The 19996-nt window shown below is 41.7% G+C and overlaps 2 protein-coding genes across 2 annotated transcripts in view; both read right to left on the minus strand.

Moving 5' to 3' along the window:
- The window catches only part of CNDP1 (carnosine dipeptidase 1), a 30274-nt gene extending 25697 nt beyond the window's left edge, over positions 1-4577 (minus strand). The window contains exon 1 of the mRNA XM_090137304.1: positions 2911-4577. Coding sequence (XP_089993430.1) covers positions 2911-2916 — 6 coding nt within the window. The 5' untranslated portion in view covers positions 2917-4577. The remainder of the gene's footprint in view (positions 1-2910) is intronic.
- Positions 4578-4665: 88 nt separating this feature from the next.
- CNDP2 (carnosine dipeptidase 2) lies at positions 4666-19184 on the minus strand. The gene is made up of 12 exons (XM_031589038.2): positions 19042-19184; positions 16246-16326; positions 15554-15697; positions 13073-13235; positions 11506-11594; positions 10417-10617; positions 9830-9914; positions 9116-9276; positions 7138-7302; positions 6518-6659; positions 5781-5928; positions 4666-5357 (listed from the first exon to the last, which is right to left on the minus strand). Exons 2-12 carry the CDS (start codon positions 16303-16305, stop codon positions 5288-5290), a joined length of 1428 nt encoding a protein of 475 aa, XP_031444898.1. The 5' UTR covers positions 16306-16326; positions 19042-19184; the 3' UTR covers positions 4666-5287.
- Between the last annotated feature and the right edge of the window lie 812 nt (positions 19185-19996).

Genomic DNA, 19996 nt, shown 5'->3' on the forward strand with positions numbered 1-19996 from the left:
ATAGATTATATAGTTACTCGTAAGTTATCACAAAGGAATTTACTTCCTTTTTCTGTGATGATACCTCGAGGGATCAACAGGTCTTATGATTCAAATGCACCACACAGTAAGGATGACAAAAGCTGTTTAGTTGTGTTTGTTGCCTCATTGTTCAGAAGGGATGAAACATAAGAACTCTGCGGGTTGTCCCCATGATTGAGAAGAACACAAGCCTGCCCAGATAGAATGAGGCCACCATGTCAGCATCAGCTGGCACATTCCATTGGCATGCATTTTAAGCAGTTCAAGAAGTCTCAGAGTCTCTAAGGATATAATCTCTAAGGATATACAAAATTAATAGAATAATGAATATTTAAAATATTAAAAAAACATGCCTTAGCATACAGGGTTTGTCAGAACCTAGCATCACAAAATGGGAGTGGTACGAGCAAGATAGCAAGGGACTGCAGTCAGAACCACCCACCACTAAGCTTTTCTGAGCAGCCTAAGCAGATCCTCCAGAGTGATCTAAATCCTCTGCATAACTTGTGAATCATGAGGACAATGAATCAGACTGTTCATAGCATAAAAGCATCTTTAACACCTTGATCAATTCTATCTTACTGAGATAAAAAATAAAGTAATATTTTTAAGTAATACTTTAACATTCTTTATCTAGATCAGTTGTGCTATCTCTACTTCACCTTGCTTCCAGGTCAAGATCACAGTGTTTTTGAAAGTGGTCTATAGAATAAACTTATGGAAAAGTGTTTTAATTTAGTTGCTCCATGTAAACTCATATTGTTAAACCAAAGCCCGTGCTTTCCAAGTGTATCACAGCCTGAACCACTGATTGAGCACCTGGGGAAAGGACCAGGTCAGCCATGAGAGCACAGGTGAAGGCAATTCAGCTGTGTGACCAGGAGTGGAGCCTGGCTGCACCCCTCTTAGACCTCATTTAAGGGCTGACTGCTGCAGGGGAAGGAGATCTCTCTGGAGATCCCTCCAGATCTTGGTGAAGCTTTCCCCAGCAAACCTAGAATTTTCTGATACAGCTGAGCAATCTTCTTCCCTTCCTTTATAGCACCTCTCTATTTTGCAATCCTTCCATCATCACACCTTTGTTGTAACGCCTTTCCCATTGTATTGGCCTGTCCCACTGCTGCACTAAGTTAAAAACAGTTTCAAATCAGAAAATTTTGTTCTTGATAAGCCAAAAGTGGATAGCCACATAGTTAAAAATCAGAATTGTGGTTTTCAATATGCAGTCATTTCCCAGAACAGCAAAAATAAAGTGACTTTTTAAAAGCTATTTAGGGATTATTCTGTAACAAGACATATCATCATGGATTTTGCTAAAACATATGAACTCTAGTGAGCACTGAGATATGGCAAACCAGAAGTCCACACTCTCTATTTTGCAGTAGCTTCACCATGTGGATAAGTAACCACAAAAACGTATACTGTAGATCTCCTACATTCCTGTTGTAAGTGAAATGAAAGTACACACCATCTCAGTTGAGAACAGCAGCACAACCCCGAGCATAAGATGTCCTGTTTTCCAATCACACCATTACTACATTTTTGTAAAGACTGTCTGGAAGGGAATCTGAACAAGAACAGCAAAACTGCCTTGAGGGAGGGTAGGGGGAGAGAGACAACAGGAAGGAAGTACAAAGGTGATCCAAGTGTTTCCGCTTTAGTATTTGAGGACATTCAGCACACTTTGATGTAGTTTAACTAAGCAGAAGTTCATAGAATATCTCAACAATTTAAGGACACGTACCATTTGAGTCAGCAGGCAATGAGTTGAGCTCCTGCCTTGTTCAGCCATAACAGCTAAGTATCAGATGAACATAACATGGGTGTCAAACAAGAGCAAACAGTAAACAAGCCAAACAGGCATATATTGGTAGCCCTTATAGGCTAAGCCAAGATTCAGACAGATTAGAGCATAACCCCCTTCCTTTTTACAGCTTTACTTTTGTTTTCCTGTAAATAGAGAGCTGGTATTAATATTCTCTGCTCAGATAAATTGGAGACTGCAACCCTGCACCTCTGTAAAGTTATTCCTGTGTAAATCTGCCCCACAGAAATGATGGTGACTATAGACAAAGACATAAGGAAAACTGCACAATCAGCAAGAATATTTTTCCCAATACTTAACATCACATTGGAATTATTCAGCACAGTAAGATACCCAGCAGCTACAAAGCTATCCAACACTTGCAATCCTGTTCTTCTGTAGTACCTTCACTAAACAAAAATTGGTCTGACAGCCAGCCAGCCAGCTCACCTAGGAGCCTTTTAATGAGCACATATTTATACCTGCATTCATGTTATGTATTAACTGGAAATGATCAACCTTTCAGTAAACAGGAAAAAAAACAATAAAAAGTTTTCAGGGAAAACATCAGTCATGCATCCAGCAGATGGTGCTACGATGTTCCATACTTCACAGAAGTTTTTCTTTCCCATGTTTAACTATTTCACAATGTATGTAATGCCCAGCTTCCACATTACGCTACTTTTCAAACAACATTAGCTTTGTGAATTTAAGTAAACTCCTGTACAATGCACAAGCATCAAAGATGTTGCAGACCAGTCCTCTGCAAAATATATTAGTTTCCTGGAAGCCTTCAAGAAGGCAGTTCTGAAGAAGGCAGACAGCAGAAGGTGGTATCATAGTCCTTTCTGCCTGCATTGTTCATTCCAATGAAGTACTACTGCTTTTGTTATTACCTTTGGCAGTGACACCTAAAGAAAGCTTTGCTACTATACAGTAACACTGATTTCTAATTCTAAAATTATACAACTTAAGAGTTGCAAAGTTGTATAATCAATGAATATACAAATGTTATAATTAAGAAATATACAAGAAAGTTAGGCTAAACAGGTATCACACTGAAGAAAAATGGATGGAAAGCTTACCCTCATCCTGGGCTTGCTGAGAAGATGCTAAGAGAAGCAATCTCCAAGAGATCCTTCCCCAGCAGTAGTCAACTCTTAAATGGGGTCTAGGAAAACTAGAGCCAGGCTTCACCCCCCTCCATTAACACAGGTGAATTGTTTTCACCTGTGCTCCCAGGGCTGACTCATTGCTCACCTCAGGTGGTCAATCAGAGGTTCAGGCCATGATTCATCAGTTCCCATATAAAAGTTTTAAAAAGGCCCTATTACTTTAGCACTTACACTTCGGTACTCATTTTACTCAGGACAAAATCCTATTTTAAGTTTTTTTTTTTCCCCACAGGGTTCTGACACTGACCCCTGCTGGAATATTTCTGCAGTCTGTCCAATAGAATCTGTTTCCAAGACTCTTCCAGAAATTCCTTAACATACTTGGTGCTGTTTTGGATGATTTTCACTACTCTGCCATACCATGATTATTCAGGAAATGTAGGACCTTATGCAGAAGCTTTAGTGCAGAACTCAGAGTCAATTGACTGATTCTCAATACAACAGTTAGAAGTGACAGCTATAAACACGCTTTCTGAACATAGCTCATGACATTATCAGTTTTCTGATCGTTTAAGTTCCTTTACACACTGTGAGAAACTCATTACCCTGAGTCCATGAAGTAGATTTTAGAAGTCTTTATACTTCTCAAATTAATAGATAGAAAAGCAATATAAACTCACCTTAGAATTGTCTTTTCAGTCACTCCATTTAAAGAAGTATGAGCCATTAACTCAGTAACTAGGGAGGCTGCTTTAAACACACTGACTGCTTGGACATGTTATCCTATATAACCAGTTGGTCTCCACATACAGATAACCCCTGAATACTTACATGTGCCATCCTGCATATACCAGATTGTTATACCAGATTAGTTTCAGCATCACTGGGAGGTGAGAACCTTGTGTTACTAGAGAAGCTCAGTACTTGCAAGTACCAAAATGGCCATATGATGCAGGTCTCAGCCTGTACCCCAGCTGCAAGTACAAGTGCAATGTTTAATGATACTGGACCTCAACTTCCATTTAGAAACAAAAAAAAGCAGGCAGAGAAGCTCTAGATGTATAGTGAGAACAGAAGCCTCCTTCCTGCCCCAACAGTCATTCACAGGAAAGACTCTAGATCAAACAACAATAAAAACCAGACAGATAGAACATAACTGCTTACAGAAGCAGCAGATGCTACTTTACTCATCACTATACAGGACTTGGAGGAATGCACCATGCTCCTAGGCATTTCTCAGAGCAAAGTATCTTTACTTAAAATATTTGCCTAGCTTAGCCTGCTAATGCTTGTCTAGGAGGTCAGAAACAGTGAATCAAATCCAATTCAGATTAGCAAACATTAAGAGTTTTTTTTTAAACCTAACTACAGAAAGTATTGGTGCTGAGTGTTTCCTAAAGATACTTTGAAGTTTGATGTTAGTAGTTGTAACGAGTGATGCTTCTCTCCCAAATCTGCTTAAAGATTCCACCCGCTCACTTTCACTATCACTTGTGAGTGCAATGTCCTGGCTCACAGAGCCAAAAAGGAACATCCTGTTTTCTCTTAGATGAGTAAGATTCTGCAACATGAGTTTCACACCAACAAGCTGCTATAAAATTAGAACTTAAAAGTACTCAGCAATAAAAATTGCCTCCCAGCAAGTACAGTCTGTATCCATCTGCCTCAATAGTCATAGAAACATTCCTCCCAAGTCATAACTTTATCCTTAGAAACAGAGCCAAATACTAGAGCATGATTATTTATTGTCCTTTTTAGGGAGTACAAAGGCAGCTTTACAAAGATGACCAGTAGTCATTATCACAGTGAATTCTGTTACAACCTAATGCACTGTAAATTGAAACCTGCAGGCAGGTATAAACCGTAAGACAAACTACTCTTCCAAATCCTTTAGGAAGACAGATGCCATGCTACAGCTTGAGCCCACTCCAGTATAGCCCCTAATCTGTCACTGTGACTACTTCCAGAACATGTATCTTCAAAGTCTTGGAAAAAGTACCTTAAACCGGGCCAACAGTTCTGCAGCTAATGTGGCTGCTGAAACAGTTGAGAGCACCCAGTTCCTCCAGCGTTACAGGAAAAATAGATGAATATAGCAAACCAGAACTTTGAAGTGATACAGAGAAGAAAGATGCCTTTCAGGACTACTGGACAGATAGGAAATAGTCTGTCATTTGAAGCATTTGAAGATTTTTGGTTTACAATGTTTGTTTCTTAAGTAGAACGGTATGCTTTCCTCTTCTCCAAAGTAGTGGAGTGTTGGTGAAAAAGCAGAGCCACATAAGAATTAATACTTTTTCCTAAGAAAAGTCAAACTTCTGAATCACAAGCCAGAAGGTAAGGTGTCTTAGTTCTTCAGTTGTGAAACTTCATAGAGGTATGCACCAAGCATCTTCACTCCCTGAATGTAGTTGTACCTGTAAAGACAGCTTCCATTAGCACTACCGTAGTTTGAGCTGCTTTCCTGGCAGTTGTGCATGCTGCAGCATTAGCCCTCTGTCAGCAACAGATGCTACAGGCAAAACTGTGACAGGAAGCAGACTATTCCCAACCTGCTTGCATTTCCCTCGGCAAGACAGAAATGTCACCCATGAGACAAGAGAGCAGCCCAGCTTTGAGGCTGAACTATGAGAAGTTACTTGTTGCAAGCATGCACAGCCAGAAGCAGTAAGGACTTAAAGATTCAGCTACAGACTAGTTAGCACAACCACCCACTCAGTCATCCTCCACTAAGGATGTCTTCCCAGCACTTAAAGCACTTGATTTGCCTTAGTTCTTTTCATAATACATGAAAAGACCCACAACACAACTCAGTCTGGTGCAGGGATAAATATTCTTACCTATTCAGCTTCTCATTTTGAGAGTGGGCACCATCATCTGCAGCTCCAACAGGAAGCAGCATGACATTCTTGCCTGTTGCTTCTTGAAAAGTGAGGGTAACAGGAATGCTTCCTCCCTCCCTTGTCAGGTCTGGTTCAACTCCAAAAACTAAAACAAAGTTATACTGTAGTCAGTTTGAAATTGCATTTGTTTTTCTAACAGATCCTTGCTGCTGCTTAAGCAATCAAGTGCTACTTAATCAAGCAAGTACTTCTCTACATTTTCTAAAGCTTCTCTGACAGACTGCAGAAGTAACAGAACTGTGGAGTTTCACCCCAGATATAGTGCTGGAGTACTGTCAATTTCAGCTGGTTTATACCATCTGAAAGCCTGCTGAACTCCAACAGAAATCAGATTTGCCCTTGTTACCCTACCTACAGCTAACGATGCCAGAATGCATAAGCTTTGAGGGCTTTGATAACATAAATTATCTGAACTACTGACATTTGCATCCTTATCTAAGAGCAACACCATGCCAACAGACTTGTTCCATGTTTTGGAATGAGCTTGATAGTAATTTTTCCTCCATCCTGTACTTCAAAATAAAGGATGGCACATGAGATGCTTTCTTACTCAGCGAGTCAAATGTGTCACCCAAGTAAGACACCACAAATATTCCACAAACATGACCTCCACAGTATCTCTTGAGGTGCTGGAACAAGAATACTTCCCAATACAAAGTGGAAAACCCACTGACCTGTCTTCATGGCCCTTCTGCCAGCCATGTAATGCGGATGGTCAAAGTCTGACACCCAGGGTTTTCCACCATGGCCTAAGTATACCTTGAATTTGTTAGGGCTCTGCAGCTCTGCAAACTGTTTGCTCAGGTAATCTTTAACCTATAGGAAAAAATCAAGTAGCCTTATTTACTGTTACACGTATTAACACTGGTGAAGACAGTATACCAAAAGCATCCTAAAGACTCACAGGTCACAACTGCATGCAGCAATAGCTTTCATATTACTATTATCTCATATTACTACAACTCTGCAGTCAGAATATCTCCATCAGGCAATACTGTAGAACAGTTAGTCACTATGCTAAACTCTTACACTTTTGAATAGGCTCTTGTGGTAGCTCAAGTGCCCCACAGTTAAATCAGCATTCAGTTCTCAGCTGCATCTTCAAGTTAGCTGAGAGAAAGTGGACACCAAGGTCACAACAGTTCAGTGTGGGACTACCTGAGCTGAGGTACAGACAGGGAAGACTGTAGCAAAGTAAAGAGAACTGTTTCAGAAGTCAAGAACACTTTTCCTCTCAGATACGAAGAAAAGAAGCTGAGAGGCTTTTAGAGATCATTAATCCATCTCAACATACATGCTTGGTGACCTCTTCAGGAGTCATGTTTGGAACAAGTCTGATTGAGAACTTTCCAATCACTTTCCTAGGAATCACAGTCTTGGCTCCAGAGGCTGAGAAGGCTCCTTCAATTCCATGGAGAGACAAGGAAGGATATCTCCATCTATGCATAAGGATATCTCTCTGTAGAAGCAAAGGAATAAATGTAAGGTTACAGCAGATTTGACGGATGATGAGATTGACCTGGGGGAGCTCTATTAAAGAGTTGCAAATAACAGTGCTTTGCTCTCTCACATTGAGAAATGCACTTCAACCACTCAACTGCAAACAGAAACTGACAATTCTGTTAAGCACACATTTAAATACAAAAGCTGGCTTTCAGCAACTAAAGAGATTTTTCAGTAATTCTAGTTTGGATTTCTCCTAGTTCTGCAGAACTTACAGGGCATGCCCATTCTACTTCTGAAAAGAATACAGATACATTTATAAAGATGCTCAAGCACCATAAGAAGCACACTGGAAGTTCTGATCCCCACAGCCTTAAGTTAGGCATGTGTCTTCAATACTGAGTCACACAATAACAAAGATCACAAATTTTGTAGAAGCCTCACCGCTGCAGACTGAGGCATACAGCATGCTCTTCCTTTAGCTGTTGACAGTACCAGCTGTATTAAGCTGACTGAACTCCAGTTTCACTGACATTAGCACTACTACCTACCATCACAAGGCCATTTCAGATACACATTTCCTCCTTGTTGCCCTGGACACAGTTCAGAACACTGGATGGTGTGAATTCAACACATTTGTGTCCTGGGCAGACAACTACAGTAACTCAAAGCTGAACTACACTGTAGAGATTAGGGAGACTTAATTTTGTGGGCTTTAATGCCAAATTTGTTTTGTGCCAGGTACAAACTGCCTCTCTACTCTCCTCTTGAGCAGAACTATCACTGCTCAAAACTTTCAAGCATGCTGTTCCTCACCTGGAGATTACAAGTCTTATCTCCATTTAGCCTCAAAACACTCTTGCACATGTTAACTTTGAATTCTTTCCATGAATTACGCCAGGATTTCAGGCTAGCTAAAACAGAACAGTTTTAGTACCTTAAGTGAAGGGCACCATGCCAACTCCTTATACACAAGTTATATTTCATCCATTACTTTATAGAGAAAGACTAAACAATAAAATCTGTGTGCTCTCAGTTGGTATAAACTCCTGCATATAGAAACAATACTGAGCATATAAAATTGTTACTTATAGCTACTTCAGTTCAGTCTGAAGTCTTCTCCTGATACCAGGAGAAAAGACAGACCTGCATATGTAAACTTGTCTTTTACAACACTTCTTTCAGCATGCTATGATAGATTTACATCTATGGCTTAGATTTTTACAATTAGTATATATTACTTGTACCTTGTGAGTATTTTCTGGCATTCATTTAGAGAACTCATAGGATGAAGATTTGAGAAACAAAAGACATGCATATACTGAACTTGAGTCTGGCCAAAGATTTCAGCCGCCTACAAAAAGGTCCTTGCTTACTAAGGCTAGGAAGATGTTCTGCATGTCAACCTTAAGATCACAGTTAAACTGTTTTCTTACCTTATGAAAAGATTCAACTACATAAGAAACTATGTTTCAGATAACCCACTGAACTTTCTACAAAGATTCATTAAGTCAGATGCTTTGTGCAGACATAGTATCTGACTTCAGGAAACATTTCTCCTGTGCTAGCTGTTCTTATCTAGCTTTCAGAGAACAGCATTAGATAAGGAAAGTTCCATACAAGTTCAAAATGTTATTTACACATGTGTAAGGAACAACTAAAGAGCAGCTTTAATATTGCCTAGACTGCTTGCTTTAAATGTAGGATAACCTAAACAAAGTTTCCAAGTGCATGCTTTGCAGAGGAACTGCTAGTATTAATTATACAATTAACTGTACAGCAAGTCTGAACTTACACAGCTAACCAGGGCAGACAGGAGTACAGTATACCTTTGTATCATGCAATAATTTTGTTGCTCCTACATCTTTTGCATATTCTTCTAGGTCAAAATCAATCTTCTCATAAATGGCCAGCTCCTCATCAGTAACAGATGCCACTGCCTCATTAATGCCCGGAATGAGGATTTTCCCTTTCTTGTCTATGAGAGAACCTGTAAAGAGAAAGCACTTCAGATCAGGATTTAACCAGAAGAAATGCATGCCACTGTGGGGGAACACTTTCTGTGGGAAGTAGCAAGTCAGACTTCTGAAAACCTCTGTAAATGTAATGAAACTACCCTCCACCTCCCAGGGCCTTTTCCACAAAAGATAAAGGGCACTGATGGATTTTGCAGCTATCCAACAACCTGTGCTTTCTTGCACACACACACACACACATATATATGTATATATATATATATAAATCTACTCTATGTGTTTAGCTGGCTGTTTGAAGACAGCTCAAGATGGCATCCATAGAAGAGTTTGCAGGGAAGAGCTGATTAAACTAGCACAGAAATGTACAAGGTTTTAAGAGAAGCTTGACTAGACCTTCCATCACTGTTCCTGTATCTAAGGGATCCTCTATTTTACATTTATCCTGGTAAGCACAGCTTCCTGGGCGTTTCACAACAAATGAAGTGCAAGCAGTGCTTAGTGAATGCATCTAAAATGGGAGTAAGCTCCATTAAAGCAATGAGGCATTCCTGATTTGCTTTTTCTTACCCATTAAAGCAATGAGATCTGTCATGGCCTCATGTATCGAACCACCATAAACTCCAGAGTGAAGGTCTTTGTCACTGCATTCTATCTGGTTAGAGATGAATTATGATATTCAGGTTAATTTTAGCATGAAGACAATGAAAATTGCATAGATTTCTATCCTACATTTTCGTTGCATGTATTTTGAGAATACATCTGTTTCCAAAAGCTGACCATTCAGTTGTAGTGCATTTGAGCAGATGTGCTTCCTATTGCTTTGTGAAGTGCAAGCTCCTACTACTGACTGTTCCAATCCTGGAGATTCACTTCAGAGGTGACTTCTCCTTTACTCACGGAAGTATCTGGATGAAGATACATGCCATGAGATAACCTTCCAGTGAAGCTCTTGAATAGCTGAAAGCTAACCCTTCTACCCAAATATCATATAGGATACTAAAAGGAAGTTATTCAGATGATTATGGTAGAACCTGTTCTATCTACCTAGTCAATCCTATCATTTCTGAAGAAAACCTATTGGCTTGAAAAACCTGGATTTTCTAATAGAAATTTAGCTCAGTAATACTAGCTTGGCCATATATTTCAAAACTTACCTCTATGAAGTAGTAGCAAATACCCCTCAAGCCATAGGTGATACAAGGTTTATTCTTGCCTAGCCAGTAGTTGTCAGAAATGCAAATATAATCCACATCTTTGAAGAAAGCATCACGCTGAGCAAAAATCAATTCATCAAGGCCTTCTGATCCTGATTCCTCCATACCCTCTAGGCAGAACTTAATATTTACTGGAAATTCCTTTGAAAATGAACAAGAACAGATTAAGTATATGAAAACATTCAATTCCTTCAGTGACCAGTAATTTTGATCTGTCCCATCAACTAAACAGAACAAGGGTAGCTTAGTTCTACAGTGGCTGAATACATTAATAATAGCTAAAGTCTGTCTTACAAAGTCCAGATGCACTTAAATCAAAGGCACTTATACTACCTTTCATTTGATGAAATCCAAACTATTCAAAAAAGTTTTAACTAAGCACTAGACAGACTGGTTCCTAATCCTCTTAACTGTGGAAGAGCAACAGATCAGCTGCCAGAGGTAAATCACAGGACTAGAAAAATTAGTTAAGCATAAAAATTGCCTGCTACAGTAGGAGTCAGAGATACCTTGTCTGACCAGCCTACCATATTCCAGAAGCACTAGAGAAATGCTAGTTCTTTGCCCAGCAATAATCAGTCTTACAAGATAGCTCAAGATAACTATATTATTTCTGATTGTACTTTTTCTTTTACAAGAGAAAGAAAAGGAAAACTCCCAAGTTCATGATACCATGTTAATCTTTTCTTAGAATTCAGTGGCAGTGAGACATTAAGCTTTGCTGAAGGCCACGCTAATTTGACACGCTTTCATGCAAGTCAATTATTACTCCTACTCCAGATGACTGCATATATTTTCCTTCCTACATATTTCTTTAAAGCAAAAATGTTTTAAGTGCAATCCAAGCCATCTACAAAACCAGCTGGTCAGCAAGTCAATTCAGTTCTACCAGGAAGTTAGGAAATTTACAAGACTGTTGCACCATTCCTTCAATCAGCTGAATAAGCAGGCCTCAGAAGGGCTTGTGGCTTTGATAATATTTATTGCTAGACTCAGCTGTATGCAAAAAAATACATATTGGGCACACACCTGATTAGTTTTTTGATAAGCCTCCAAGGCATTCAGCCAGGCAAGCACTGGACCTTTGTCATCTGTTGATCCTCTCCCATACAGCTTTCCTGCAGAAATCAGGCAAATTAACCAGAACAAAGAAAAATTAGAATGAAGCTTATCATGTCTTATTTGCAGAAGAAAATGTCCTTCTGGATAAGCTTTTTAGCACTAATTACATTAACTTTCCTAGGAGATTCTTCTGAAACAGCAGTTTTATTATCCTACTTCATACACTCATGCAATGGGGTAGGTACTGCACTAGTTAACCCATTTTCAGAGCTACCCCACCTCTTCCATGAGCTGCTCCCTGGGTAGAACAAAAAACCTAGAAAAGATGTAACTGCCTTGGGCTAATTCATTCCCGTACCCTTTCCATTAATACCATTTTCTACAGTTACATCAGTAAAGGTATAGAAACAATCCATCTCCTTTTAATAGAAACTTTACCAGCATTGCTTCAATAGTTTTTTATTTGAAGAATAGGACTTCAATAGTGACCAGTTTTCTGAATACTAGAAAACTAGTCAGAGAAGTTCTACAGGCAATAGAAAGTCTCAGGAAGTGGCAGGTAGGATCAGAGGCAGCTTTTGTTGCAACTCCTAAGAACTGGTTACAACTCCTAAGCTGTATAACCACAGCACCAGACCATACCATAGGTTGCAAGGTAAGGAGCCATTGGCGAATACAACACCTACACTGCCAGGCTGCACAGAGATAAGCCACTGCCTGAGGCAAGTCTAGCTTTTACTATGGGATAACAATCTGATCTATTAATTTGGATTCTGCTACCTATGACCTAGTGCCATGCTAGAAATACCAGTTACCACAAACGCTTCTTCTTGGCAATGATTAATGTTTATGCAATACAAGAATGGTTAATGTGATAAGGATAGAAAGACTTTTGACTCTTAACACTGAGCAAATGAAACAATAAAGGGGCTGTTGGCAGCAAGAATTTTTTTTTTTTTTAAGTTGTACTTTCCTCTTGGCTGCATGTTATTTAAGCATAACTTACTGCATGATTTCTTCATCCCCATTACTGGAGATGAACACTTCTCTGGATACTGGCTCTCTCAAAAAGCGTGTGAACTCACTGCAGCACAGTACACAAACAAAGCAAACCATGCAGGTTGCTGTATCACCCCTCTTTCTCCAGGAATAAGTAGTGTTGAGATACTGCTCCCTGTAGTGGTTCGAAATCTTAGTCTGGCAGTCTGGCATGACCTCACAGGCTGCAAGTTCGGAAAGGTACAAAACTAATACAGAGAAGGTTTCTGACAAGTTTTTTAGTTTTTTTTTTTTTTTACCATTGAGGACAACAGTTATAGTTTCATTGTAGTTACATAGAGGAAAGCATGTAGGTACAACTTAAAAATCAAAAAACTAAGAGATATAAAATTTCAGCTGCTCTATTGTCAACTACTTTCCCTTGCATCTTTTCAGTTACATCAAGTGTTCTCCCTTCCTATTAAGGGTATGACTCTAGAACAATTAAGGAATATTAGCTAAATAAATGCTCCATTTCTGAAGTCAGTGCTCTTACCATCTCTTTCTACCAGTGTGAAGGGCTCACTGTCCCAGCCATCCTCCAGTGCTGCTGGCTGAACATCTAGGTGGCCATACACACACACAGTCTTTTTGTGTGGATCTGAGCCAAGCTTTCCCAGAATAATTGGAGGTAGAGGGATCTCTGATCCATCAGGCAGCTAAGTAAAAGGCAGCAGGAGTTTTTTTTTTAAACACAAATATAGAATGTCAGTGGCACAATTACATCACATGAATAAATTACTTTAACATTACATCTCTAATCTCATAACCTCTACAGACAGAAAACTAAGCTACTTAAACTGACTGCAAGAAGCAGAATGTGTCTGTGAAAGCATCAGAATCATGTCAGAAAAGAGTTCCTTACAAGTCCGAAAGAGAGTCAAAGTGTTTCCAAGCTCAGAAATGTTAAACACTCCTCCATTAGATTTTAGCAGAGCAAGCAATCTGCATGCCAAATTGCCATATCTAATGCTTACCTCAGCATCAGTACTGAACTCCAGAGTATTCTGCACTGCTTGTCATTGCACTTTCATCCTGTCCACAGTATAGATCTGACAGTGATTTCCTGACAGTGAAATCACCGAGTAAAACATGACTACACTCACATAAGGTCTTTAACAGCTCTATTTCTCCATACTAGCCTATACTTTGAAGAGAATGGCAGGGCAGTGCTGATAAAGTTGAATTTAGCTTAGTTCTTTAGAGTAACCCATAAGCAATTACCACATGCTATTCTCAGTCAGCACTTATGTCCATATTGGTGAATACATGCCTAGAAACTGTTCAGCAGATCAAAAGCAGCATCAGATATCACTTCCAGGCTCCAAGTTCAGATTTTTATCAGCTGGCTGCATGGTCCCTGGCCAGTAGCAGCTTTAAGAGATTAAGCAATATTGCAAGAAGTTACTGTAACTAGTACAAATTGCTGTACAGTAGTAAACTTAAGTTGGATTAGGCAACTTGGCCAATTGCTTTACATTGTTCTTCATTGCTATAGCAGCAATAGTTCTTAACTCCCAAGAAAGTAATACTGATGAACAGAGCAAGTTTGTCTCAGTGAATTAATTGAAGCCCTTATGGTGGGATTTTAGGCTGTAGATAACAGCAGAGCTACAGATTCTCAAGAGCCTTCTTCCCCTCAAGATGAGGCAAGAAGTCACATGCTGTCTTGCTGAAATCTGCAGTGCTACAAATAAGTGTATTCAAGTTGCCAGATGCAAGAACTGCTCAGAGGATCCTCTGTTAAGCATAGATTTCACCCTGCAGACATTAGCACCAATTACAATAACCATCTTCTGAAATTCACAGGTGCTGCAGTACAACTCCATTTTGAATGCCACTATCACAGTGCTCATCTAACAACTTCAGCACAGGACTCATTCTGTGAAACAGACTGACTGGAAACTTCAAAGGAATAGATCAACTGGATTATTCTCTAGGACGAAATTATTCTCAGCACCACACATTTCTCATGTGAAAAAAGCAATCCAGACAGCTGAAAGTTAGGAATACATTCATTCTCAAGCATCCATCTCTATGTGGCAAGTGATGAGTGCAATATTTTAATAAATGTAATACCCTTCTGAAAGAGCTATTTAGAAGACTTCCAGAAGACCTGAAACTTCAATCAGTATCATCTTTACAGTCTATGGGTCCAAGGGACAAAATCTGCCTGTTAAGAATCACATTTTTCTTTGCAGATGCTCTGTTCATGTTCAATCAGTATTTAAAAACATTTAACACACAGCCCAACATGTAATGATATGCTTAACTGATCCCAAGACTTTTTATAATAAAGGCCTTAACATGAAGCTTAAGACTGCAGAAGGACTTTATCCCATGTCTCACGAGACTACTGCTTTTCTAGGTCACAACTCACAAGGCTCCTGTAGTGATCTGGTCCAGAAGATAATCATATGCCAAGGAATTAATAACCCATCTAAAAGCCCAAGTATACCCAACCCTGTGCTGTGATATGATGAATATACAGCTCAGCCTTTGGGCAGACATTGCACTGTGCATATCACTTGGCTGCAAGATAAACCCAGCCAGCAGACTGCGGCTTGTAGGCAGATCCCACTTACTACAGGTGATTACAGCACATGCACGTCCTTGTCTTTATCAGAAAGCACAGCAAGTTCTCATGTGAACGTCCCTGTTGTCTGAAATGAAATCAAGTAGTTTTTCAGAAATTCTCACATAGTTTAAATAAGCAAAATGGAATATCTTCACATATAGGATCTAAACAGCATGCTACTGCTAGATGCTGCAGTTTGTATTCCCAGCATCTAAAAGGACATAAGATTATCTACACTATTCTCTCTCACTGTAACTGGTAGCCCTACTAAATAACATTAAGTGATTCTTTGAAGTGTATGAGCACCTTTCTTACTGGGATCACAGAAACTAGCACATTCCTGCATGCAAACATCTTACCAGCTTAAGAACCCTATTGAGGAGACAGGTGCTTACATACCTTTTGTGTCCCAATATCCATAAGTTGAGTTGTGCCTCCCAGTCGCTCAATATCCTTTGCGGCAACTTCCATCATGTGCCTGATTTCAGCCCTCTTCTCTGGCCATGCTGACACACTCTGGATTGCCACCCACTCAGCCAGCCGCTGCAGAAAGACAGAAAAGCTGAAGTTTTCACTATGCATTGGATGGAAGGCACTGTTAACACCAAAATTGACTGAAATATCAGTAAAGCTTAAACTTGAGGCAAATCAGCTCCATTATCTACATAACGGAATAATATAATCACTGGTATCACACTCAAAACCTGTCTAAAATCTCACTTTCCTACAGTTATACCCCACTGCCAGCCTAGCACAGTCTGCAAATAAGGAAGGCAGACTTAAGGATATGGTATTTTGTGCACATTATGCCTCTGGTTGCTTTTCTTCAAGCAAGCAGAACCAACTAGTGTCTATCAGACCATCTTTGCTCTTTCTTCATGTGAGATCAGTGAGAGCTGAACACCACATATTTCTTGTTTGGAAGTTGCTCAAACTAGTCATACCCTTCACCTGATCCCTCTCCTTCCAGTTACCTGATTTCATTATTAGACACATTATACTGGATTAACTCAAGCTTGAAGCTGACCACCTTTCAACTTTCAGTATCCCATAGCTGCCTGTACTGCAGGAAAATGTGAAAGAAAACTTACCTTAACGTAAAGATCTTGGTGTTCATCAATGTATTTAAAGAGGGTGTCAAGAGCAGCCATCTTCTGACCAGAATGTTGTTGCTGAAAAAATTATGTGACAAAAATAATTTAGCCTCCTGAGGTTTCACTACAGAAGGCTTTCAACTTTCAATTGCTAATGCCACACATCAAGCCACATGAATGTAAAACTTGAGGCCATTCCCTCTTAAGAAATCACAAAGTGACCAAAGCATGTTCAACCTGAACACCACTGTCTCTGCCTCTCCCCAAACAAACTGTGGGAATTACAACTGAGCAAGCTGGTCTGTAGAGATGCTTCAGGTAGTTAACTAAAGAAACACAGGCAAAGCATTACTCAAATGAAACATATAACAAATACACAACTTCAGAGAATAAGAGTTCAACCTGAGCCTTGAACATAGCTAAGTTCACTAAGTGCTGGGTTTTTTTTTTTTGTTTTTTTTTTTTTTTGTTTTTTTGTTTTAAATCTGATCTCCTCTGAGCACAGAAAGGAGACAGTTTAAGAAAGTCCTAGCCTGCCACTCAACCTCTCAACCTTCCAAAGGAGGTCAGAGCGAAGCCACAGGAACAGAAACCAGCCCCTGCAGAGCCAGGGTCCAGCACTACCACTTCCTTGTTTTTGAAGGGTTTTTTTGGTGCCTCCTGAAGCTTGTATGATAAAAATCCAAGACCTTTCCTTTCTCAGCTCCAAGTCAGAAAAAAGTGAGTTTTACAATCCAGCCTCTGAAACCAATGCAGCTGGACCACAAGCAGAAATCCACATTTGCATGCTACTCTAAGCAAGTATGTTCAGCAGCACGAGCTGCTACAATTCAGGAGCTTGTTTAGTCAGCTTAACACAGAGCCTTTAGGCCTTTCTACTTCTATGTGAAAGTCACAAGACAAGCATGATGGTAATTAAAATATCTGACTGTTCATCTCAGGACCTCTGGAACAGCTGACTGCTCTGCATAGCAAAATGAACACTACCAAGCTGTCCCAGACAGCATACTGTGATATCAGCATATTCTACTACCCCAGATCCATAAGAGACTAATAAGATGCATTTTCTGTCAGTCAGGACTGTATTCACGCCAATCTCTGATGTCCTTTTACTCACTGGAGATAGCATTCTCTTTAGTAGCGATGAACTGACTCAAGCCTGAGATAACTTACAATCCTTTAGAAAGATTATACAGACACAGCCAAGCTGAAGTACTGCCTTCTACCAAAGCCTGGTTTCCCCAAAGAAGTCATCATACTTACAATGCTGCTAAAGCACACATATGATTCACAGAATAATAGAATGGCCTGCGTCAAAAAGGACCTCAAAGATCATCCAGTTCCAACCCCCTGCTATGTGCAGGGTCACCAGACCAGGCTGCCCAGAGCCACATCCAGCCTGGCTTCGAGTGCCTCCAGGGATGGGGCATCCACAACCTCCTTGGGCAACCTGTTCCAGTGTGTCACCACCCTCTAACTGAAAAATTTCCTCCTAATATCTAACCTAAACCTCCCTTGTCTCAGTTTAAAACCATTCCCCCTTCTCCTGTCACTATCCACCCTCATAAACAGTTGATCCTCCTCCTGTTTATACACTCCCTTCAAATATTGGAAGGCATAATGAGGTCTCCCCAGAGCCTTCTCTTCTCCAAGCTAAACAAGCCCAGTTCCCTCAACCTTTCTTCATAGGAGAGGTGCTCCAGCCCCCTGGTCATCTTAGTGGCCCTCCTCTGGACCCACTCCAAGAGCTCCACATCCTTCCTGTACTGGGGGCCCCAGGCCTGGACACAGCACTGCAGATGGGGCCTCACAAGAGCTGAGTAGAGGGGGACAATCACCTTCCTCTCCCTGCTGGCCACCCCTTTTATGCAGCCCAGAACACAGTTGGCCTCCCAGGCTGCAAGCACACACTGCTGACTCGCATCCAGCTTCTCATCTACCAGGACCCCCAAAGCCTTCTCCACAGGACTACACTCAATGAGATCTTCCTCCAGTCTGCATAAACACCTAGGATTGCCCCAACCCAAGTGCAACATCCTGCACTTGGCCTTGTTAAAACTCATTAGGTTCACAGGCCCACTTCTCCAGATCCTTCTGGATGGCTTCCCTTCCCTCAGGTGTAGCAAGTGCACAGCTTGATGTCACCTGCGCACTTGCTGAGGGAACACTCGATGCTACAGCCCACATCATTCAGATTTAGAGAAGTCATCAAGGGCACCACCACTACAATCACCCTACAAGACAGTGACCACTTCCTAATAGCAGAACAGCACTTCAGCTTCACAGCAGACATCGAACCAAGCCTGCTCTTCTATCCACAATGAAAACTGAAATGCCTCTTCAAAGCATTCTGCCGTTTGCACCACGGAACAAGATAACCCAAGGCTGCTCCCGGAGCACCGGGACAGCTTTGTCCTCCTCGCCCCTACGGAAGGGCAGCACCCAGGTGAGAGCACCGCGCCAGGCCGGGAGAGGCCTGCAGCCCCTCGGAGCGCTGCCGCTCCTACGCCGAGGCCCCGCCTCCGGGCTGAGGCCGCCAGCAGGGCTCCGTCCGGGTTCTCGGAGCGATACAGAAACTTGGCCGCGGCCGCTCAGGGGAAGGAGCGGGCAGAGCGGGAGCGGCACGCGGAGAGCAGGGAGCCGCCCGGGGAAGGGCCGCGGGGGCAGCCGGACCGAGACAGCAGGCGGGACGCCGCGCAAGGCCCGTCGCCACGCCAGCAGCCCGGCCGGCCGAACCGAGCCGAGCCGCGCCGCCCCGACACTCGTGACCCCCGGCCCGACACCGCCGCTCACCGTACTCGCGCCGCGCCAGCTTCCCTCAGGAACGGACAGCTCCGCCTCGGTGCCATAAATACCTTACGGCGGCCCCGCCCTGCACCGCGTGCCGGCCGTGGCTCAGCAGCGGGGGCGGGGCGGGGACGCGGGAGCCCCTTGCTGGGAAGGCCTCGCGTTAGGCCTTGCCCGAGCTGCTGGTATTGGCCTTGCGCGGGCCCGCCTGGGCTTGGCCATGGGAAACTTCCTCCTGGCCTGCCCTCAGCCCCAGCAGCGTGCCCTCCCGCCGCGTCACCCCGCTCTGGCCTGTGTCGGTGGAAGAGCAGAGGCACAAAGCTACTTAACCCAGGCATATTTGGCTTAGAAGCTGGAATAAACTTTCTATCCACAATTTTATTTATTATTTTTTTTTTTTTTAAAGGAAAAACCTTGCACGAGAGCAGTGGGAAAGAAAACATAATACACACAAAAACAACCACAAAAAACAAACAAACAAACAAAAAACCCTGCTTCTAAAATGTAGTTTGTTGCGTTTCTGAGGGGAATTGTGTGATGTGACAAGAGATGCTGTTTATAACAGTGTAACTGTGTCAATGGACAGCGGAACAGCCTCTGATACATTCTATCTGGACGTCAGGAAGGCTTTCCTTCCAAATTGGAATGATATGGATTTGGTGGGTGGACTGTTGGGTGAACGAGAAGTTGTGAGATCATATCCGTAGAGTGGTGATAGATAGCTCAATGTTCAGATGGAGATCAGGGGTAAGTGGTGTTCCCCAAGGGTCGACGCTGGGGCTGGGGCTCTTTAACGTCTTCATTAATTATACTCACAGTGGAATCAAGTACACCCTCAGCAAATTTGCTGATGATACTAAGCTGTGGGGTGTGGTCAACACACCTGAGGGATGGGATGCCATCCAGAGGGACCTAGACAGGCTTGAGCAGTGGGCCCTGGTGAACTTCATGAGGTTCAACA

This window comes from Phasianus colchicus, chromosome 3, assembly GCF_987193195.1.
Source record: "Phasianus colchicus chromosome 3, bPhaCol1.hap1.1, whole genome shotgun sequence".
Lineage (NCBI taxonomy): Eukaryota > Metazoa > Chordata > Aves > Galliformes > Phasianidae > Phasianus > Phasianus colchicus.

Coding starts and splice junctions, on each gene's coding strand:
- CNDP2 (XM_031589038.2), bottom strand. CDS start 16,305: ATGGCTGCTCTTGACACCCTCTTTAAATACATTGATGAACACCAAGAT. Junction 13,236..15,553: donor TGGATATTGGGACACAAAAG/GTATGTAAGCAC, acceptor CCTTTTACTTAG/CTGCCTGATGGATCAGAGAT. Junction 9,277..9,829: donor AGATCTCATTGCTTTAATGG/GTAAGAAAAAGC, acceptor TTCTCTTTACAG/GTTCTCTCATAGACAAGAAA.